Source organism: Leopardus geoffroyi, chromosome A2 (genome assembly GCF_018350155.1).
Source record: "Leopardus geoffroyi isolate Oge1 chromosome A2, O.geoffroyi_Oge1_pat1.0, whole genome shotgun sequence".
Classification (NCBI taxonomy): domain Eukaryota; kingdom Metazoa; phylum Chordata; class Mammalia; order Carnivora; family Felidae; genus Leopardus; species Leopardus geoffroyi.
Genome location: NC_059331.1, coordinates 5,152,798 through 5,175,534, shown reverse-complemented (window position 1 = coordinate 5,175,534; position 22,737 = coordinate 5,152,798). Strand labels below are relative to the sequence as shown.

Genomic DNA, 22,737 nt, shown 5'->3' with positions numbered 1-22,737 from the left:
TTAAAAGTGATTTAAGCTTCACTTTTGATTTAAGCTTCACAATATCCCTGTAGACGGGAACCCTTGCTATCTGTATTTCACAGCTGAGGAACATGACAATCAGAGAGGTTTTGTGTGTTATCTGAAGTCACACAGTAATGCAAGGCCACATAGGTAAGAGGCTACAGCAGGAACCAGGAGACCTGGGTATTATCTACCTGTTTCTCTGCCACTAAGTAGCTCCCAGCAAGTATTAGCTGCAGCTCAAACTCCTGAGACAGAAGGGTCTCCTCCCCAGAAAACACCCTCCCACACATTGAGCATATGGATTCTCTTTGACTAACTCACCAATTGTCGCAGATTTTGTTGAGAGAATACGCGAGCTGTATAAACCACAACACCCTATAAACAAAGAAAAGAAGAATACCATGAACCATCAAGAAGCAATGTAGGCTCAACCTGAAAAAGTACTACAGGTTTGATGAGCCTAGACGAGAGATCCACCTGCGTGACAAACATACAATATTTCATATAATGTTCACAGAAGCAATTCCTGCTTTTTTGCACTTTATGGTTTTTATTTTGTTTGTATCGTCTTAATTTTTTTTTCTTTTTTAAAAAAATTTTACATTTATTTATTTTTGAGAGAGAGAGAAAGAGACAGAGCACAAGTGGGGGAGGGACAGAGAGAGAGGAAGACATAATCTGAAGCAGGCTCCAGGCTCTGAGCTGTCAGCACAGAGCCCGACGTGGGGCTTGAACTCACAAACCGTGAGATCATGACCCAAGCCAAAGTCAGGCGCTCAACTGACTGAGCCACCCAGGCACCCCTGAATTTTCTTATCAATGATAAAAAAAAAAGTTCCAGCTGATTTCCAAAAACATACACTAAGATATGTATTCTCAAACAAAAAAAATGACATCTCTTCACCACCCCCACCCCCCCGCCAAGTAGGCAAAACTTGGTTCTTGGGGACAGATGGGGAAAAAAAATCTTATTTTTTTGGCATAAGACATATATAGAAATGATACATATAATACATAAATATATGTACAGTATATCTGTAGCATTAAAATGGCATGGGTGGTCAGGTGGTTAGTTTTTTAAAAATTACCTGGAGGCACCTGGATGGCTCAGTCAGTTGAATGTCCAACTCTCCATTTCAGCTCAGGTCATGGTCTCAAGGTTCATGACTTTGAGCCCTGTGTCGGGCTCTGTGCTGACAGTGTAGAGCCTGCTTAGGATTCTCTCTCTCTCTCTGCCCCTCCCCTGTGCTCTCTCTCTCTCAAAAATAAATAAACTTAAAAAAAATTAGCTAAAAGGCAGCGCAGCCCCCCAGCACTTAGCTCTTTTCCAACATTACAACCCCCACAACCATCACTCTCTCAACCCACTACCACTAACCCCACCACCAATGACGTCATCACCACTTTTGCTGATTAACTTCAGTGCCGAATAACGGGCACCAGAGCTAATACGAGGGCCGACAGGCCAAAGCAACAACTTGGCATTCCTGCATTTGGGGCCCACGAGTTACCTGCTCCTTCTAATGAAGCCTGTCAGTCAACAGGTCCCACAGCCCCCAAATCCCAACTTTCCCGTTCGTTATCACCAGCCGAAATTCTCTTGCTTGTTAATTATTTTAGAGGCAACAGAGCATCATTTTTCAGCATGCAAACTCTGGAGTTAAAATACTTGGGCTTAACAATCTGGCTTCACTGGTTACTGACTGCATGGCCTTAGGAAAGTTGTTTAGTCTCTTTGGGCCTGAGTTTTCACTTCTGCAAATAGATGCACTGGACCCCAGCTGAGGAAGCCCACACCTGTTGTTCAAAACACTGTCCCGCATTCATAGATTTGAACCAGTGACCAACACTTGAAAGACAGGAAAACAAACACAACAGAGACAATAAACAAGACCAATACAAACTGACGCCTGAAGAAAGGGAAATAAGAGACAGGAAGGCTCCACCTCATGGCTCAGGGCTCAGCACAAAAATCACCCCCTCCAAGAGGCCTTCCCTGACTTCCCCCTTCAACATAACCCCCAGTCACTCTCTTCTTTCATAGCACTATCACTGCCTGAAATGCTTTTGTGTAGTTATTATTTGGGACAGCATAGCATAGCGATAAGGGATAAAGTGTAGTACTTATTGGCTAAGTAGTCCTGGGAAAGTCATGTAATCTCTTTTACCTCAGTTTCCTCCTTTGTAAAATGGGGCTATTAGGGACCCAATATTGGAGTTGTTTGGTGAAGACATTTGATGAGCTTACAACGGTGCTAGGCGGGTGGTTGCTGTTACTGTAAGTAGCTTCTTTTCTGCCTGCCCTTCCTACTATGATATCAGACTCCTCACGACCGCAAGAAATACATGCCAAATGAATGACTATAAAGAAAGTCTACCTGGAGAGAGGGAATTTCCTACGCTGAGTGATTTTTTTTCCTACAAAGAAGGTGCTGGTAGTGTTCAGCCTAGAATTGGGGTCTCTGGCTGGATGCCTCATGGCCTTCCCTTTCCCCTGGTTCTATTTCCAATAAAGGCTTCCCCCAGCCCTCCCACCACCATTCAGCCCCACACTCACCCCAGAAGAGGAGCAACCTGAAGCTCCACATGGTCCCGTGTTTCTGTCATTAAAGAAGGGAACCTTGCCTTCGTTCTCCGCGTTTTCAGTAACAGGGTATGGGGAGAGGGGAGGGGTGGAGCCAGAATTGCTCAACACTGCCAGAGCAAGACAGCCCTTTTTGCTGAATTGCTGCTAGATGAGGACAGTGTGGCAACCCCCTAATTTTCTTTCCGCCACAGTGAAGAGAAGTTGTACTAGCTGGTGTGTTGCCGTGTTCTCTCTCCTTCCCCCCAACTCTTGCTTTTCCTTCCCCACCAGCGCCTACCTCTCAGCCTTCTTCCACTGCTACAACCACCTGTCCCCAGGGAAGCGAAGCCCAGACTCAAAGATCTCTTCCCAGCAGGCCCCACACAGACAGCCATCACGGGCGTCGTGGACCAGGTGCCATTCTAGACACATCGCCAACGAAATTGACTTTCATCCTCACATCCACATCATCGAGCAGAGATTCTGACCCCCCATCCATTTGACAACAACAACAAAAATTAAAATTGAAAAGGAAAGCGAGGCATGGAGAGGCCTTGCGACTTGTCCAAGGTTACTTAGAGTCAAGATTTGAATCCAGGACCCTCTGGCTCCAAGCCCTAGCTCTCGAACCACTCCATATGCCTTTAGCTCTCCTATGTTTTACCCCAGCACAGCAGCACCCCCACCCCATTCCCAGCCCTAACACACCTGCGTGCACGAGCTCACACACACAGAGGGCTAATAATGCCTCAGCCAGGGTCCCCAGAAGCAGATGCTGAGACTGGGATTCTAGTGAAAGTAGTTTACCAGGGAGGTGACCCCAGGAAATGCCAGCTGGGGAGGGGAGCTGGGAGATGGGGACAGGAAAGGGTCCCCAGTGGCCGTGCATTCTAGCAAGTTGCACAGTGAGAAACTGAGCTTGATTCCACAAGGACCTCTGAAAGGCAGCCCAGAGCAGTCTTCAGTTACCCCAACTGAGAGGCAAGGGAGCTGGGGTATTTATCCACTGGCTACTGCCAGGGACAGATTGAGGCTGGTGTCTACCCACAACACCTTGGGCCTGGCCTCCAAACAGACAGAATGGGCATAACCCGAGTGTAACCCTGTGGACTGACAAATGTGAGTCTTGTGTGCCCTGAGGGGCTCAGGGTCATGGGTGGGGGTAGGCACCAAAAGCACCTACCACAGGCTAAAAATGAGACACAAAAGCCAACCCCAAGTTCTTGGGAAGAAAAGCCCCCCACGTGCTTCTGCGTTCTCCCTTTTGCTCCACGCACAGCAAAATGCCCACCTTGGAGTTATGATCACTGAAGAAGATACATCAGTGGCCCCCTGTGTGCGCGTCAGGGGGCCCTGCCCAGCGAGGCTGCACTTAGGAGCAGCACAGAAACACAGCAAATGCCACCAAGTAAGAGGAAAACAACCACTGCGTCTGTCACGGAGAAGTGCTGGAGGACAAGCAGACTCTAGAACCAGATCCCCAGGAGTCCGAATCCCGTCTCCCCTGCATGCTAGTCATGTTCTTAATCTCTCTGTGCCTCAACATTCCCGCGTGTAAAATGGGCCCAACGATAATAGGCTCCACTTCGTGGGGCTGATGTGTATCCGAGGAGTGGGCACTCATGACGTGTCTAGAACAAAGCCTGGCATGTGGGAAAAACTCCCAGTGTTGGTTGTGATAGAGAACCAGACCTAGAATCAAATCCTGCCTCCAATGTGTCCTCAAAGTGCCCTTGGCAAGTGGCTTGCCTCTCTGGGTCTCAGGTTTTTCGTGTGGAGAACGAGGGTGACGAGAGGCCGTGTCCCAAAGGATCGCTGTGGGGGGCATGCCGTAACGTAGGGTAATACTACCAGCTGGGAACAATTTCCGGGACTTGCACGTTCTTCTGTCGTCCTTGTCCGGTGCATCCAGAGTGTGGACACTAGAGGCAGACAGACAAATGCAGTGGCTTTACCTTACATTCACAAATCCTTGCGCACTCTTCCCTTCAAGAGGGAGCGCTCTCCTTGGGTGTGCGCTGAATTTAGTCAACAGGAAAAGCAGCATGTGACACTGGCATGTGAGGCATCTGAGGTGAGAGGGTCACTGCGGCTTCCTGCTCGCTCTCTCCTGGGATCATTCCCCAAGGGGAAGCCAGTCGCCGTGTTGTGAGGACACCCCACAGCACTGTGGAGAAGCTCACAGGAGGAGGAAATGAGGTTTGTGGCCAACGGCCTGTGACCTCATAGGGGGGACCCTGATCCGGAACCACCCAGCTGAGCCACCTCCAGATTCCCTGAGCCTCAGAAACTATAAGAAAATACAACCTTGTTGTCTAAAACTTCCAATTTTGGAGTGGGGGGGGGGGGTCATGCAGCAAGAGACAACTGGTCTTCCTAGAAGCAATTTTCTCCATCAGCACAATGAGGACAATACCAATTTCCCAGGGTTTGAGGTTTAATGTAATAAAATCACAAACTCCTGCTTGGCACAGATTAAATGCTCAGTAAAACTCTCTATTGTTACCATTATTATTCTCTTGCTGTACTAGATTGTTGTGGCTGCTCATACGAGCACTAATACCAGCAAATGTCTGAACAGGAGAAGTCAGCAAAGATCATTTCATGCAAAGCTTTCTAATGTGGGAGAGTTTGGACTTGATCCTCGGGGCATCAGAAGGAGTTTCAGCAAGGTAGTGAAGGGCAGACTGGGGTTTTGCAACAGCCATGCCCTGGACCCAGGCAGGAGCGCCCTCCCCTGGGAAGGCTGGGGCTGCATTCCGGGGAGAGAAAAGTGAGGTGGTCTGGTCTAGGGCAGGGGCTGTGGAGACAGAGAGGAATTTAAGAAGCAGGAACAGCAGAACGGGGGAAATGTCTGGTGATCGGGGCAGTCTGAAAAAGGAATAGTTGACATTGAGAATGAGGATGGGCAGGGATGAGGCCATGTGACTTCCCTGCCCCGCCCCCATCCCCACCGTAGCAAAGCACCACAAACAGCCGTTCGAAACGACGCAGATAAATTACATTACAGGTCTGGAAGCCAGAGTCCCAAGGGAGTCTTAGGGGACTGAAATCAAGATGTCACCAGAGCTGCATATGGCTTCTGGAGTCTGCCCACATTCCTTGGCTCATGGTCCCTTCCTCTGTCTTCACAGCCAGCAGTATGACATCTTCCAACCTCCCTCCCTCTCTCCCTCAAACTCCCTCCTTCATTCTCTGACACTCCTGCCTCCCTCTTAAAAGGGCCCTTGTGATTACATTATACCCACTCAGACGATCCAGAATAATTTCCCCCATCTCAAGATCCTCAATCCCAACTGCAAAGCCCAACTGTGTAAGGTCACGGATTCCTAGAGTCAAAGGATTTGGATGTGGACAAATTGGCAGGCGGGAAGGAGATGGTGGGGGAGCCTTGTTATTCTACCAACAGATGGGGTCTGGGATCCTGGTCAGGGACAGAAGAACAGGATGCCAGTCACCCTTTATTAAACCCCAAACAGTTGACTGAGGCTATAAAATCTGTACTTCAGAGATCCTACAGGTCTGGGGACAGCCATAGAGGGAGAAGAGGAAGGATGGGGTAGAGGAAATACAGTTTCTAGCCACATGACTTGTGTAAGCCTGACCCCACAGGTCTTTCCCAGCAAAGGGGAAAAGAAGGGACATTCAAGACTGAAGAAATCAGCCTGGTGATGCCCAGAGGCATCACTCCTGCTAACACTGAATGTGTTACCTTCTGGATGTGGTGAGGCTACTCTAGGATAGCCCCACCCAACTTGTCCTTGTTCCTCCTATAGTCTAAATCCTCCCAGGCTGGGTGGCGCAGTCGGTTAAGCGTCCGACTTCAGCCAGGTCACGATCTCGCGGTCCGTGAGTTCGAGCCCCGCATCAGGCTCTGGGCTGATGGCTCAGAGCCTGGAGCCTGTTTCCGATTCTGTGTCTCCCTCTCTCTCTGCCCCTCCCCCGTTCATGCTCTGTCTCTCTCTGTCCCAAATATAAATAAACGTTGAAAAAAAAAATTTAAATCCTCCCAGGGCTCCCTATGATCTTCAGGATGAACTCCAAGCTCACTAATATGGCACCCAAGACCCTACCTAGTCTTACACTGGTATCCCCCACCGGCCTCATTTCTCCCTTTCCCTCCAAAACCTAGTCATCCTAGACCAACTAAAGCCCTCATAGTGGACGCTGTTGATGCTCTAAAACCTCCCTTTAGCAGCTGAAACACCCATCCCCCAGCTGCTGTGAGCATTGCCTGTTAACAGCTCATTGCTTCCCCTTCCCGGGTGTCTGCTCAAAGCCTCAGACGCAGCCCAGCTGGTCAACAGAGTTTCAAAAGCCCAGCCCCATGGTGAGATCAACACAGGGCATTCCTTAGGCTCCAGATTCCCCATGGGATCAGGCTGAGGTTAGATTCCAGCGGAGACCACCTCCTTATAATGAGGCAAAAAAAAAAAAAAAAAAAAAAGGCAAGAGAAATGTAGCTTAAATTAAATGTCCTTAAAGCTCATCAGCCCACACCTAAAACACGTAGAGTGGGACCTTCCTAGAGGAACTCATGGCTGCCTTACTGCCTTCATGTTTTTGTTTTATTAAAGACTAAAATAAGCTTATCTCAACAGCAGCGAGGTCCCAGAAGCCTTGCTTCCAAATTCCTTAGAGACTTAAGCTATCCTTAAGCCCCACTAACTTAAAAGTGTATAATCAGTCACCCCTCACAACCCCAGTACTGCCCTTTCTGCCCACAGGTCCTGTCCCCGTGCTATAATTAAATCACCTTTTTGCATCAAAAATGTCTCAAGAATTCTTTCTTAGCCATTTGTTCACGTGACCCGCTGCATAATTTTATCATTTTGGTGCCCTTACGTGGGGCTGAGAGTCTTTGCATCTGGACTCTGAGCCTCGTGCAAACTCGGTGAGTATGTTCTCTTCTCCTCCTTTACTCTCATCTCAGGGGCCTTTCGAGGAGCATGGTCTCTTGGAACACTTTCATGCCATGTCGACTGCTCAGGCTGCAAGCCTCTAGCCCGTGGCTACTCTATGGGGAGGAGAAAAGGCAGGAAGTTAGTACCCTGGCCAGAATGATAATAAGATCCAGAAACCTGATGCCCTCTCTTTATTCCTGTCCTTGTACAAAGTTGTCTGTCTTGGGCACAGGACAGCCACCTAAGTCCCCAGGACGGCTGCCAAGCCTAAGCCTCCCATGGGAGGTTTCCTCCTCATTGGTCTAATGCGATCCCCGCCACATCTCTGGTCCAGCTGCTTCTGGCCGTGAGACCTCTGCTCGAGCCGGGGGAAACCAGCACCTGATTGAATTAGAACCCACCTCCTAGGGAAGTCAGCTGTAAGGACTACACGTGTCGGAACGTTGCTTAGACCATGATGGATTTCTATCTTTACTCTTTTTCATCAGTGTCCCCTAACTGACTACGGAAGTTCTCTCTTCTGCAGGAAACAGAATAAACAGGTCCATCCCTGAATTGCCCTAAATCAGGACCCCAATCTAGGGGCCTCGTGTAGAAGTGTGTTTGGCCACTAGTCAGGCTGATAAACTCCCTCCTGATATATTGGATGATTATCTAAACAGGCCTCCTCCTTAAGGAGCCCCTCCCCCTGCCCCCAGGTCACAGGAGTCTTTTCCTTCTGTTTCATTCTTGCCCTAATACACTTGGTACCTGTGCTGCCCTTAACCTTGTTTTTCGGTTCCACTCTTCAGCTCCGTCAGAACACCATCCTGGGTTCAAACAAACAAACAAACAAACAAACAAACAAAACAACGGTTACACTTGCTCAGCTCTTTCTCTCCCTCCTACCAGGCTACCCTCCCTCACCTCCGCTCAACGTCCTCCCCAGCAAACCCCCCATGCCTGAGAGTCCTCATGGGAGGGCCCAAGCTCCCCGACTCCAAACAAGGGCCAACTATGTGAACATTTTGCTGAACAGGCGTGTTAGAAAACGGAGGAGGGTCAGTAATATCTCCTCCAGACCGAGAAGTCACTTTAAGACCGAAAAGCAAAGCAAGCCACTGCATAGAGCCGACAGACTTGTGTTCAGGGTGTCTTATGGACAGGGGGATCGGGTGGGCGACCCCCGCATCCTCCGCAGCTACTCTCTGCCCAGTCCTGACGTAATCCCCAGCTTTTATGGAGCGAGGGGCATGGTGGTGAAGTCACGGGGTCGTTACCTAAAGTGGGGCCTTCTGTGCATCACTTTAGGGAAGATCAGAGCACCCACAGGCCTAGGATTCGCAGCCCCCAGCGAGGTCATTGCACCTGGCGGGGGCCAGAGAAGGAGTCAGTGCCGTCAGCGCTCCTAGCAGGTTATCCAAAGAATCAGACACCTGGTCTAAGCAGGACACTGACCGCTCAGAATGGGCACTGGCTGTGAGCCTAAGACAAGATCCAGGGGCTGCCTCTGGGGCCAGCCACTAATGCATCAGCAGCTGGGTCACGGGATATCTGACGGTAAAGTCAGCTATATGCAGTTGGCTGGGAGTCACGACTACGTACCAGCTAGAATGGAAATATTTCCATGTCTTTTTGGGTTTAAGGTATACAATGTTTCATTTGATATGTTTCCATATGGCCATCTGACGGCTGCCAGGGCATTACCTAACACCTCCCTCCGTCTCTATCCCGTCACATAATTACCGTTTCTTTTTTCTGATGAGAACAGTAAGTAAGACCTAGTGTCTTTGCAACTTTGTTAACTATAATCACACTGCTGTGCAGGGATCCCCAGAAGTTATACTTATTCGTCTTCTAACTTAAAGTTTGTGCCTTTCAACCAATGTCTCCCCATTTCCCCCACCTCACCCCCACTCCTGGTAATGACCATTCTTTAAAAAAATTTTTTTAATGTTTATTTATTTTTGAGAGAGAGAGAGAGACAGAGCACGAACAGGGGAGGGGCAGAGAGAGAGGGAGACACAGAATCTGAAGCTGGATCCAGGCTCTGAGCTGTCAGCACAGACTCCAACCTGGGGCTCGTACTGGTGAACCACAAGATCATGACCTGAGCCGAAGTCAGGTGCTTAACTGACTGAGCCACCCAGGTGGCCCTGGTAGTGATGACTTTATTCTATTTCTACACATTCCACTTTTTTAGATTCCACATACAAGTGAGATCATAACAGTATTTATCTTTCTCTGTTGGACTTATTTCACTTAATATAATGCCCTCAAGTTCTGTCTTTGGTGCTGCAAATGGCAGGATTTTCTTTCTTTTTTTTTTTTTTCTCCTGTCTAAATAATATTCCAGTGTGTGTGTGTGTGTGTGTGTGTGTGTGTGTGACATGTTCTTATCCATTCATCCGTTGATGGACACTTAAATTGTTTCCATGTCTTGGCTATATTTGTGAGCAATCCTGAAATGAACATGGACATACAGATTATCTTTTTGATATCGGGTTTTGATTTCCTATGGCTATGTCCCCAGAAGTGGGATTACTGGACAATATAGTGCTTGTCCAAGAGAAATAAAAGCATATATCCACAGAAGGATTCCCCCCACAGATGTTCGCAGCTGCTTTAGTCACAATTGCCGAACTCTGGACAGAGTTCCAACGTCCATCGACAGGTGATGTATCTATGCAATGAAAACAGAACTACTGAGCCCCTCAACAACGTAGATGAAGCTCAAAGACCTTATGCTCAGGAAAAGAAGCCAGACAGAAAGGACACAAAAGAGTGAGGTGCCTGGGTGGCTCAGTCAGTTAAGCATCAACTTTGGCTCATGTCATAATCTCACGGTTCGTGGGTTCGAGCCCCATGTCAGGCTCCGTGCTGACAGCTCGGAGCCCGGAGCCTGCTTCAGTTTCTGTGTCTCCCTCTCTTGCTGCCCCTCCCCTGCTCTGTCTCTCTCCCTCTCTCTCAAAAATAAATAAACATTAAAAAAAAATTTTAAAGACACAAAACAGCAAACACTTGAAGAATTCTGTATTAGGGCTCCCCAGAGAAGCCAAAGCAAAAGGAGAGAGGGATTCCAAGGAATTAGCTCTTGTGATTGTGGGGACTGTCATGTCAGAAATCTGTAGGTCAAGCCATCAGGCTGGGGACCCAGGTAAGAGCTGATGCTTCTGCCTTGAGTCTGAAGGTTGGAAACTCAGGCAGAATTTCTAGATTTCTATGTTGCAGTCTGGAAGCAGAATTCCTTCTTTCTTGGAAAACTTCTTTGTTCTTAGGGCCTTCAACTGGTTAAACAAGACCCATCCGCCTTATGGAGGGTCAGCTGCTTTTCTCAAAGTTGACCTATCTCAATGTTAATCACATCTTTAAAATGCCTTCAGGGGCACCTGGGTGGCTCAGTTGGTTAAGTGTCTGATTCTTGACTTTTGGCTCAGGTCATGATCTCAGGGTGCTGAGATCGAGCCCTGCACCAGGATTCTCTCTCCCTCCCTCTCTCTCTCTCTCATAAACAAACAAATAAACACCTTTACAGCAGCATCTAGACTGGTGTTTGACCACACAACTGATCACCATACTCTAGCCAAGCAGACATAAAATTAACCATCACAAAGTCCAACAACAGGATATTCTAGAAAATGCAAACCATATATTGTTGGTGGAGGGGAGGGGGACGAATCCTGGGGTGGGGACTGGAGGCAGAGGGAGAAGGAGGGAGAACAAGGGGCTTACAGAAAGTTAGGGACATGATGGAAAGGTTCTGTATCTCCAGCAGAGGCTTTCAAAACTCATCAAATTTTACGTTGTGAAAGGAAGCAGTTTCTTGAACATAAATCACTGCCTGATAGACTTAGAATTGACCCCAAAATAAAGAGTGCCCACGATTCCACCAAAGTGTTTCATTGTGCATCGATGGAAAGGAACCCAATTAGTTTATGCTACACAAAGCGACCGAAAGACACGGGGTGTGAGTTTCTGTGGTGGGGTGTGGCCTCTGACATTTGTTTTCCTGTAGAAGCCCATCCCATTTCACAGCGATGAACACGTTTGCCCTAGAAAACTATAAAACATTCTAAATCTATACTTCCTCAAAAGTTAACCATGAGACAACCAAATGCCTACGGCTTCTGTTTCCTAACTGCACTCTGACCCGAGAAGCAGTATTCCTTGGGCATCCATCCTTGTGGACAGACTCGGTCACCGCGTTTGGAACCAACACTGGATGCCATCGTGGGAATGCGTGGGGACTTGCTAATTCCTTTGGAGCGGATACCTGGCGATCGCCAGAGTTCCTACCCCCCCCCCCCCCATACTCTCACTCTCCCAATTTCTGCAGAAACTCAGCGCCCTGGATGGTTTCTGCAAGCGCCGCATCTCACGAGGGCAGAAGCCACAGCCCGAGGGATTGTTCCCCCCGATCTCATCCAGACGCTGCCAGAAGTAGGATGTGGACGTGCAGAAGCTTTGAGAAGGCAGTAATAAGCCATCATATTTGTTCCCCAAACACGGGGCCCCGGAACCCAGGCAAACAGAGGGCAGAATTTGAGGGAAGTGAAACTCCAAGAATGTAAGAAGTGGTGGCCTAAGAAGACTGTGGTGAAAACAGGATTTTTTTTTTTTTTTTCCCATCCCTCACAGGACTCCCGTGCTCCTGTGCAAGGTGCCTGGCCGAGGGGGACACCAAAGTTCATCATGCGCTAAGTGGGGCACCCTGGGAGCACGCCTGCATCTGCCAGGGTGGGGGGCACCCTCTTCTAATCTTCACAAAGACTTGGGGCAGGCCAGCAGGGGCCACCATAGGAAGCTCTCACGGGGCGGGGAGAGGGAGGGGGTTAATTTTTACTAATTTTTTAAAATTCTTGATCGCACCAAGCTCATTCTTCAGACCTCAACAGAGTGGTCTAAAAAACTAAAGAGAGAGGGGGCACCTGGGTGGCTCAGTCGGTTAGGCGTCCTGCTTTGGCTCAGGTCATGATCTCGCAGTTCGTGGGTTCAAGCCCCGCATCAGGCTCTGTGCTGACAGCTCGTAGCCTGGAGCTGCTTCGGATCCTGTGTCTCCCTCTCTCTCTGTCCCTCCCCCGCTTATGCTCTCTCTCTCTCTCTCTCTGTCTCTCTCTCTCAAAAATAAAGAAATATTGAATTTTTAAAAAAAAAATAAAAACTAAAGAGAGAGAGAAAAAACCTGTCCCATGCTTGACTTGGTTTCCTGAAATTCCACTATTAGTCATTCCTTTGGACAAAAGCATTTCTTTTCCAGAAAACTCAGGGCATTGACATAACAGGCTCCGGAGAGCCTTGCCAGGCTCGATGATTCCTCTGCCCGAAACACAAATTTCCTCCCCACTTTTCCACGGTGCACTTTCTCTCATCTATGAATTCCGGCCTCAGCACAGACCACAGACGTGAGGGAGGCATTCCCTGGCCACCCAATCAGGAACAAGTCCCCCCCCCCCCAACCAACCCCAGGGCTGGTGACTCAGCTTTCCCCGCTGACCCTTTCTGCTTTCAGAGGCCACTGTGTCCCGGGCAGGAAGGGAGATGCGGATTATATAAGGCCCTATGGGTCATCCCATGGATCCAGCCTGATGCCTGGCCTGTCTGATGTCTGTGCTTTTCCCGAGTGGATCAGAAGTGGGGGAGACTGGTACTTGGGGCGCCCGGGGGGGGGGGCTCAGTCGGTTAAGCGTCTGACTCTTGATTTCAGCTCAGGTCATGATCTCAAGGTTCATGGGATCCAACCCTGCATCAGGCTTTGCACTGACAGTGTGGAGCCTGCTTAGGATTCTCTTTCTCCCTGTCTGTCTCTCTCTCTGCCCCTTCCCTGCTCGCGCACACACTCTCTCTTTCTAAGTCTCTCAAAATAAATGAATAAACATTTCCGAAGAAAAAGACGGCCACTAGAGGGCAGCACATAGCTTCAGATTAGTGCCTGAGCAGGGCAGAGAGAGTTTAGGTGACCTGAGACCTCAGTCTTCAACACCAAGGAAACACAGCATTTTGGGTCCCTGAGGAAAGGCTGTCCTCGAGTAAATACTCCCCATGCAATATGATGGGGCCCTCCATGAAAATCTGCCGCAGGAAGAAACTTTGGGAGGTGACCGATATGTTTTTGTCCTTGATATTGGCGATGGTTTCACAGGTAGAAACAGTATCCCCAAACTCACTGTGATGCATACATTCAACATGCACAGCTTTTTAGGTATTGATCGTACCTCAGTAAACTAGTTTTAAAAAGAAGAAAGGAGGGGCGCCTGGGTGGCGCAGTCGGTTAAGCGTCCGACTTCAGCCAGGTCACGATCTCGCAGTCCGTGAGTTCGAGCCCCGCGTCAGGCTCTGGGCTGATGGCTCAGAGCCTGGAGCCTGTTTCCGATTCTGTGTCTCTCTCTCTCTCTGCCCCTCCCCCGTTCATGCTCTGTCTCTCTCTGTCCCAAAAATAAACGTTGAAAAAAAAGGAAAAAAAAATTAAAAAAAAAAAAAAAAGAAGAAGAAAGGAAATCTGCCCCATACCTGACTTCACTGAACTTCCACCATTAGAGAGTCATTCCTTTAGATTAAGCATGTCTCTTCCAGAAGATAACAAGGTACTGACTCAACAGCCCAAGTGGAAGCCCCTGGAAGGGATTAGAGAAATGGGAAGGGCCTTGAGACCACAGTAAAAGGTTCTGGATAGAGTCCCTTCCACCTACAAAACATTTCACCACCTTCTTAATAGTACAAACATGAACATACCCCTCAAAGACCCCAGATCCAACCTCCCCTTCTGGGAAAATCCTTGCCCCTCTAGGCCCTTCCATCTGTATTTCTCGCTCTGGCCCCATTCTGGCCTCTGGAGGCTGGGAGCGCTTGTATCCAGGAAGACCCTGATATTAAGACCTCCGGGCGTCATGTCCTTCCCTGTGGCTTCAGGGGAAGGAATAGGGGTGTCATTAGGCAGCATGACGAGGCTGATCAGCTGTGAAGCCAAAAACATCAGGAGCCCCTGGTGGTGCCCAAATCTGGGCTCATACAGACAGGCTTGTGGACAAGCGCACATGTGCAGGTACACACACAGACACACTCACACACACATTCTTTCCCTGCTCTCTCCTCCCTTCCCCAAGCAGGCACCCAGGTCGGGACAGTACTGCCACCGTCCACCAGGGGGCAAGCTTGGCTTTACTTTGCAGCCTTCTGCTGCGGAAATGCCTCCAGGTCGTGGGTCTTGCCTTTCTAGATGTTTCTGCCCGATCCAGGGGCTGCCCGCCTGTGTCTGAGGTCTGCCGCCACCAACTTCGCGTACGGATGTCTCCATCTGAGTCTGTGAGTGCCCAGGAGAGGGCGCACGAACGAGTCTACTTGAGGGCGTGGATTTCCAGGGTTGGGCTTGTCTGGCTGAGCCTCCGAGACGTGTCTCCACGTCTGTATACAGCAGCCTTACACATATGCACGTGTGTGTGCGCACGCGGGATTGCCTGTGGACACAGCGTGGTGGTAGTGTTGTATCCGTGTGTGGTCCTAGTTTTCAGTCTGTGTTTGACGAGTTTGCAGGAGCATTTGGGTCTGGGGTCTGCTGGCCTGCTGCGGTGTGGGGAGCATCACTGCGCCTCTGTGTGTCTGGACCAGTCTGCCTGCAGTTGCACGTGGGCAAAAGCTTTGTGTCTGGCTGTGTCCACCTGTGCGTCCGCGTATAATCGGCCGCTTGTGTGTATTTGGGGGCTGTTTCTCCCTGACCATCTGTATGTGCGTTTGTCCCGATGCTGCGGGGTTTTTTTGTGAGGCCCTTCGTGTACACGTTATGTCTGTGATACGGACGGAATTACATCCTCCCCCAAATCCACATGGTGAAGCCCTAAGCCCCCCAGCACCTCAGAACATGACCTTATGTGGAAATAGGGTCTTTGCGGATATAACGAGTTAAGTTGAGGTCCTTCTGGAGGCAGGGTGGGCCCCTAATCCAGCCTGACTGGTGTCCCCATAAGAAAAGAACTTTGGGCACAGACATGCACACAGGCAGGATGGCATGTGAACACTGGGTTGTGCGGCCGTGAGCCAAGAAGCTTCCAGAAGCTCAGAGAGGCGCCTGGAACAAATCCTCGGGCATCTCCGGACCCAGCACCCCCTTGATCTTGGACTTCCGGCCTCCAGAACTGAGACAGTAAATTTCTGTTGTTTAAGCCATCCTGTCTGTGTCCTTTGTTACAGCAGCCCAAACAAGCTGATAGAGTGTGTGTGTGTGTGTGTGTGTGCACTCGTGCACAAGTGTGTGTATGCATCCCCAGGCAGCCAGACGCAATTGAGTGCCAGCATTAGAGAACCAGGACATTGGGGGGCTGCTGTGTGTAACCTTTCTGCACCAGCAGAGGGGATGAGAGCTGTGCCCCTCGAACCCAGCTCCCCAACCATCAGCAGGCCCCTCCGGGGCTCACCTGAGGCCCCTCATCCTCACCACCTCCTCTGGCAGGTATCTTCAGGAAGCCAGCCACAGGCTCTCCTTTCCTGGCCCCTCTGGGGGACACGTAAGAAGATAGGTCCCACACCGGGCCTGACCTGGGCTCAGTTTGACACTTAACTCCAGCCCCGCTCTCTCCCTTCCCTCCTAAGAAAAGCAAACCAGTTCCCAGAATCCACAAAGCACACCCTCACTTGCACCTCTCCCTTAAGAAATGTCCCTGCATTTTTCTTAAATACTCCAGCTCATTGTTCAGGTACCACCCTAGATGTTCCCTCCTCCAGGAAGCCCTCCCTGACCATCCCCTCACCCCAAGACTGGATGAGCTATGTCCGTCTCTTTTCCCATAACCCCTCGTGTCCCTCAGTATGAAACACGTCACTGTGTGTTCTGATCACCTAGCTGATGAAGAGTCCCCGTTAGATCGTATGCACTTTGCAGGCAGGTCTGTGCCCGATTCGGTCACAGGGCACAAAGCTGGTGTACGCGTTTGCTCAGGCTGCCGTAACAAAGTGCCACAGACAGGCCAGCTTATGCAACGGGGGCGTGTTGTCTCGCAGAGGCCAGAAGTCCAAGATCAAATGTCAGCTGGCTTGGTTCTTTCTGGGGGTTGCTGTCTTTGGTTCACCGATGATCCGTGAATGTCTGTGTCCCCATACTTCCAAGGACACAGGTCACATTGGATTAGGGCCCACCCTCACGACTTTGTTTTGATTCAGTCACCACTATAAACACTTTATCTCCAAATACAGTCACATTCTGAGGTCCTGCTTAGGACGTCAGCTCCTGACTTGGGAGGGGATGTAGGTTACCCCATAACAGCAGGTGTCATTAACTGCTTATCACAAACACAAGTGAATGAATCATGAATGAATGATTTAAAGGTCTCTCTGGTCGATTCTCGCTTTGCTCCAAATACTCACACCTCTCTCTGTGTGAGGATTAAACATTCCTGCCCTGTTACGTCACTTCTTCAGCACAGTCGAAGCTAATACATCAAGGAGTTGTTTGTAAGACACGGAGATTGGAAAGTCGCTCGTTACTGCAGAACACGTGGCCTAAAGTGACTGACTTTACAGCCTGTACCATAAAGACCCCCAGGTCTGGGGTGAGAGCCCAAGGCATCACTGGGGGTCGAAGCTCAGCCTGTGGCTGGAGGACGGTGACGCTTAGGACCTCCAAGAACAAGTTCATAACCTCAACCTCATCAACACCATTGAATTAGCCCAGGTAGCCACCTTAAGCAAATTTCGTGGCATGGCTCAGGGGGTGAGTCATGGGGGAGGGCAGAAAACCCCCACATGGTCCTGACCTCTGTGACTCCAATACCCCCTTTCCAGCTACATGGTCCTTCAAACACAGAAGACGCTTCCAGACTCCGGCGTCCAGATCCCGCACCTGCCCAGGTGTGCACAGGTGTCTGGGCCCTGGTTTCCTCTGCTTGAAGACAGAACCAGGAAATCTACGGTTCCCACCAGCCGCTGGAGTGATGGGTAAGAGGGTGGCTTTGCACTTCATCGCTGGACATGTCTGCACCCTCGGACAGGTGACTTCTCATCTTCCTCTAGTTCAGAGAAGTGAAGTCACTTTCCCAAAGTGTTACAGCTAATTTTCCAGGACCAAAACTGACCTGAGGATCTCCCCGGAGTCCTGGCCATGCAGCTCCACTGTCCCCAGAGCTGGTTGTGGCATCAGGCCACGTTGCATGTTTGACAGGAGGGCTGCCTCTGTTATTAGTGTGCAGTGGGTGACAGAAGTATTAACTATTTCCCCCCAAATCAACATATAGCCCATGGCCCTTCCCCAGCCTCCAAAGGGTTATTTCTGCAACCTTCAGGAGAGTTACAAAAAACCCAAACAGCTTTTTGGCTTTTGAGTTTCAAAAGCCTCTTTTAGTGGGGCGCCTGGGTGGCTCAGTCGGTTGAGCGTCCGGCTTCGGCTCAGGTCACGATCTCATGGTTTGTGAGTTCGAGCCCCGCGTCGGGCTCTGTGCTGACAGCTCAGAGCCTGGAGCCTGCTTCTCATTCTGTGTCTCCCTCTCTCTCTGCCCCTCCTCCACTCATGCTCTGTCTCTCTCTCTCAAAAATAAATAATAAAACATTAAAAAAAAAAAACACTTCAAAAGCCTTTTTTAGAGATTTTGCATCTTGGCTTTTGAGCTTCAAAAATCTAAGCCCCAGGGGAGGGGAAGGAAAAAAAGAGGTTAGGGGCGCCTGGGTGGCGCAGTCGGTTAAGCGTCCGACTTCAGCCAGGTCACGATCTCGCGGTCCGTGAGTTCGAGCCCCGCGTCGGGCTCTGGGCTGATGGCTCAGAGCCTGGAGCCTGTTTCCGATTCTGTGTCTCCCTCTCTCTCTGCCCCTCCCCCGTTCATGCTGTGTCTCTCTCTGTCCCAAAAATAAATAAACGTTGAAAAAAAAAAAAATAAAAAATAAATAAAAAAAAAAAAAAAACTGAGAACAAACTGAGGGTTGATGGGGGGTGGGAGGGAGGGGAGGGTGGGTGATGGGTATTGACGAGGGCACCTGTTGGGAGGAGCACTGGGTGTTGTATGGAAACCAATTTGACAATAAACTTCATCTATTGAAAATAAATAAATAAATAGATAGATAAATAAATAAATAAATAAAACTTAGAGATTATATATATATAAAAAAAATCTAAGCCCCAAAGGATTCCTGATAAAAGTCTGGCCATAGCGGGTTCTAGGGGCTGGAGGGAGGAAGGACTGGGGAGTTGTTGCTTAAAGGAGACAGGGTTTTCATTTTGCAAGATGAAAAATTCTGGAGATTGCTTGCACAATTAATATACACCACAGTACTGGATGGTGCACGTGAAACTGGTTAGGGTGGTTAATTTTATATGATGTAAATGTTGCCACAGTTTTTTTCAAGTAAGTCTAAAAATTAAAAGAAAAAAAATCTGGCCATGTATGTGTAAGAGCATTCACCACGCTGAAGCTACTTTTCCTGCAACAAGATAGTTCGTGGCTCCCCAAGGTGGGGGAGAAGAAACAGGTCCAGAGAAGCATCCCTGTATCCTATCCGCACACCCCTGTTTAGGTGGCTTCAGGGTGATACGGGAGGAAGAAGGTTCCCTGGAGCCCTGTGGAACCCAGGGTTTAGCAAGCCCTGCAGACGTTCCCCTGCACCCTGCACATGGTACCTGCTGGGTAGGGATGGCTGCACGCAGGCACTGTGAGCACCCCACCCACAGTTCCTCAGTACTGACAATATCCAACAGGTCAGCAGCTCCAGAAACACCCGTGGTCCTCCAGCCATCAGCACAAGCACCGCCCAGATACAAGCTGTTCTCGATCGATGACTGATAGACGTTGGCGAACACACACCCCAGCTCTTTGTCCTTCAACTGCGAGGCATGTCCTGCGCAGACCTCCGGGGACCCCCAACAAGAATAAGCCCCCAAAGCCCACAGTTGTCACCTGCCCATCAGGGCTCCCTGTACTGCCTCCTTCCTTTTCCCTTCTCCCTTCTCTCTCCCTTCTGACTACTTCCTGGAATCACCTCCCGGATTAACTTTGCACACCCAAATCCTTGTCTCAGGCTCTGCTTCTGGAAAAGCCCAACCTAAGACAGTGACCGTACAACCTGTCACCCAAACCAGGACCCTTTGAAGAATGAAAAGGGTCGTGATTAATAACTACACCAGGGCAAGCGCTAGGACTGTTGCAGGTAAACCAACAAGTACAGTGGTTCCACTCGGCATTTCAGGACAAACAGCCAGATGTCTTGCGTGTGCCAAGAAGACGTAGAGGAAACAGAGGTGAAGCAAAAGCAATGACATCTGTCTGCAGATGGCAGCGTGACAGGTAACCTCCAAGTACCAGCTGTCTGCCCAACACCCCAGCGCCAAAGGCCCTGGAATTTAAACCCGATCTTGGGGGGAAATGGACTAACATGAAGTCTCCACCTCTTAGCAGAATCGGAGAGCAATGAAGGTCCAGCACGGACAAAAACAAAGCAGAATTAACACTTTTTGTGATCTGGAATCTGTGAGTGTAAAATTCTTCCCTGCCTCATGGGGGCCCCGTTTCCTTCGTCGGGTCTTATTTTAAATGGCACGGTAAGATGATAAAGCTGGGAGGTAGGGATCGGGGAGAGGGCTTTCATCGGTGTCCCCATGTCCTCTCCCACCCTTCCCCGTCGTCCTGAACGACTACAGTCCTTCCTTTCGACATTTTATTAAAAGCTGTTGCCTCGAGCCCCGCCTTCTCGAGGGGCCCCAGGAGGAAATCGGTGTGTTATAAATTAACCGTGGCAGAGCATCATCCCAGGAGCCCTGCCAGCTGGACGCTGGCCCTCCACCATCCATACCGGTGCTCAGCCCGTGGGACCTGTCACAGCCCCCTGGCCCTGCTGCCTGCTCATCCTGGGCTCAGAGCCTGGAGTTTCTCGTCTCTTGGCCAGTGTGCCAAGCTCAGCAGTATTCAGAGTAATCTTCCTCCACGTAGTTGGAGGGGAACCAGCCAACCTGGAGAGAGAGGAGGAAGTGGTTAGGACAGCCTCTCCATGTTCCCCGTTGTTCCCCAACACACCGGGCAGGTTCCCTCTCACCTCAGGACCTTTGCACCTGCCACACCTTCTACCTTAGAAAGTACATCCCCCAGAGGTATACATGGCTGACCCCCCTCACCCCGCCTTCCAGAGAGCTATCATATGTCACCCTATTCATAAGGTCTTCCTGACCTCATTTAAAATTGCAAACCCCACCCACCTCAACACCCCTTATCCCTATTCTTGGCTTTATTTTTCTCCATAGCAATTGTCAGCATCTTGTTGATTATATACGTTACTTATTTATTAGCTTGTTGTCTGTCTCCATACCCCCGCTACCACATGAGCTCCCCAAGGGCAGGGATTCCTGTCTGTATTATTCATTAGATTCCCAAGAGCCTAGAATAGTTCTGGCACACAAGAGATTAATAAATATTTCTTAAAAGGATGGATGGGGGGCGCCTGGGTGGCGCAGTCGGTTAAGCGTCCGACTTCAGCCAGGTCACGATCTCGCGGTCCGTGAGTTCGAGCCCCGCGTCAGGCTCTGGGCTGATGGCTCATGATGGCTCAGAGCCTGGAGCCTGTTTCCGATTCTGTGTCTCCCTCTCTGCCCCTCCCCCGTTCATGCTCTGTCTCTCTCTGTCCCAAAAATGAATAAACGTTGAAAAAAAATAAAAAATAAATAATAAAAAAAAAAGGATGGATGGATGGACAGATGGACAGATGCATGGATGGACGGATGGATGCGTGGATGGGCGGGTGGGGACACAGATGGGTAGATGGGCGGGTGGGTGGATGGATGGATGGATGAGTAGAGGGGTAGTGGGATGGATGGATGGATTGATGGGTGGATGGATACAATGATGGGTGAATTCATCATAGCCCACACCTTCCCATATACCCCCAAAAGGCTCTCTCAAACCCCAACTGTCCTCCACTGCATACTGAACTTACCTTCCACAATTCTTAAAAAAAAAAAAAAAAAAAAAAAAAAGTTCACCTAAGCAATTATCCAGGCTGTTTTTTCATGTATGTCCCCCCCTGGTAGAACATAAGCTCCTGACCAGCGTCCTTATCATCATTCAACAAATATTTTTGAGAAACCATTACAAGTGAGGCAGTGTTCTAGAGACTAGGAATTAATTCGTGGGTTAAATAAAGCAGACTCCCTGCCTTTGTGAGACAAAAATAAGAACCAGGTAGAAACGAACTTCGTGTGTTAGAGGTCCCTCCTGACAGTCCGGATTCAAGCAGGCAAAAAAGCACAAAAGGCAAGAGTGGTCAGTTCCAATTATGCCTCTTCATGCATTCAATATTTATGTGCCACACACTGTTCCAGGCACTGGTGACCCCGCAGTTAACAAGATAGACAAAAATCCCTCCCTCCGTGTCCCCCAAACATGCCAACCACTCTCTCACCTCAGGGCCTTGCACATGCTGGTCTCTGCCTGGAATACTTCCCACCACCCCCTCTACGATCTTCTCACCTGGCTAACTTCACTCATCCCTCAGGGAAAACCTTGGCCTCTCTGAAGTGCTTCTGACCCGCTCCCATCCTGCCCTGTGATTCCCCATCTCAACCCTGACCACTCAGCATTGTACCTGCTTGGTTACAAGTCTAGCGTCTTCACTAGACTATGAGTTTCATGAGGACAGTGCCTGAACAGCCCTCATTTGTGTCTCCTCAGCACCCAGAAGCATGCCTGACACATAGTAGGCTTTCAGGAAATAAATGCAAGTTATGTGAAGGCATGAAATCTTTATGTCCTTTCCTCCCCTCTGACCAGGGAAGACCTCCCCACCTGCTCCATTCCGCAATTCCAGTACGCCTCCACTATAGCCGGGTCACCCCCATGCCCTTTCCCCAGGCTGCCGAGATTCACCCCAACTCACCCGGCCATAGATCTCCCCTCGCCACCAGCCTTGTTGACCCTTCTTGTTAAGGATCTTGATGATGTCACCCTCCTTGAGGGACAGCTCTGATCGGTCCCGGGCACAGAAGTCATAGCGTGCTTTGGCTGTACCGAAATACTTGGTGCTTCCTGCTGTGCAGGGGAGAGCAGAAGTGGGCAAAGGGCTTGGAGCAGATACCCACCCACCATCCAGGGACAGTCTGCTTTCAGGAAGGTGACAGGAGGATGAAAATTCCCTCAATGCTTCTTGGGCAGAGGATCAGATGCCCTGAGAGGACACAGCTGTACTTCTGGAATCATCTTTCCAGCCCAACCAGTATCCAAATTTACAAAATAATGCCATTTATGTATTTTTTTTTATGGTTTCTCTATATTTATAATGAAAGAAACAGAGGAAAGCTATGGAAAAATCCATTTTACGCTGTTAATA

The 22,737-nt window shown here is 49.6% G+C and overlaps 2 protein-coding genes across 9 annotated transcripts in view; both read right to left on the bottom strand.

Moving 5' to 3' along the window:
* Window positions 1–2,671, bottom strand: part of ADGRE1 (adhesion G protein-coupled receptor E1) — a 53,085-nt gene extending 50,414 nt beyond the window's left edge. Inside the window, exons 1-2 of the mRNA XM_045491780.1 lie at window positions 2,564–2,671; window positions 328–381 (exon numbers count right to left, since the gene is read on the bottom strand). Coding sequence (XP_045347736.1) covers window positions 328–381; window positions 2,564–2,594 — 85 coding nt within the window. The 5' untranslated portion in view covers window positions 2,595–2,671. The remainder of the gene's footprint in view (window positions 1–327; window positions 382–2,563) is intronic.
* A 17,394-nt stretch (window positions 2,672–20,065) lies between these two features.
* VAV1 (vav guanine nucleotide exchange factor 1) overlaps window positions 20,066–22,737 on the bottom strand; it is a 50,328-nt gene continuing 47,656 nt past the window's right edge. For 4 of the 8 annotated variants that reach the window (XM_045491770.1, XM_045491772.1, XM_045491775.1 and 1 more), the window contains 2 exons: window positions 22,288–22,436; window positions 20,066–20,371 (listed from right to left, as the gene is read on the bottom strand). In XM_045491770.1, coding sequence (XP_045347726.1) covers window positions 20,318–20,371; window positions 22,288–22,436 — 203 coding nt within the window. In that variant the 3' untranslated portion in view covers window positions 20,066–20,317. Of the gene's footprint in view, window positions 20,372–22,287; window positions 22,440–22,737 lie in introns of all 8 variants that reach the window. The other 4 variants (XM_045491771.1, XM_045491769.1, XM_045491774.1 and 1 more) reach the window with 1 other exon arrangement.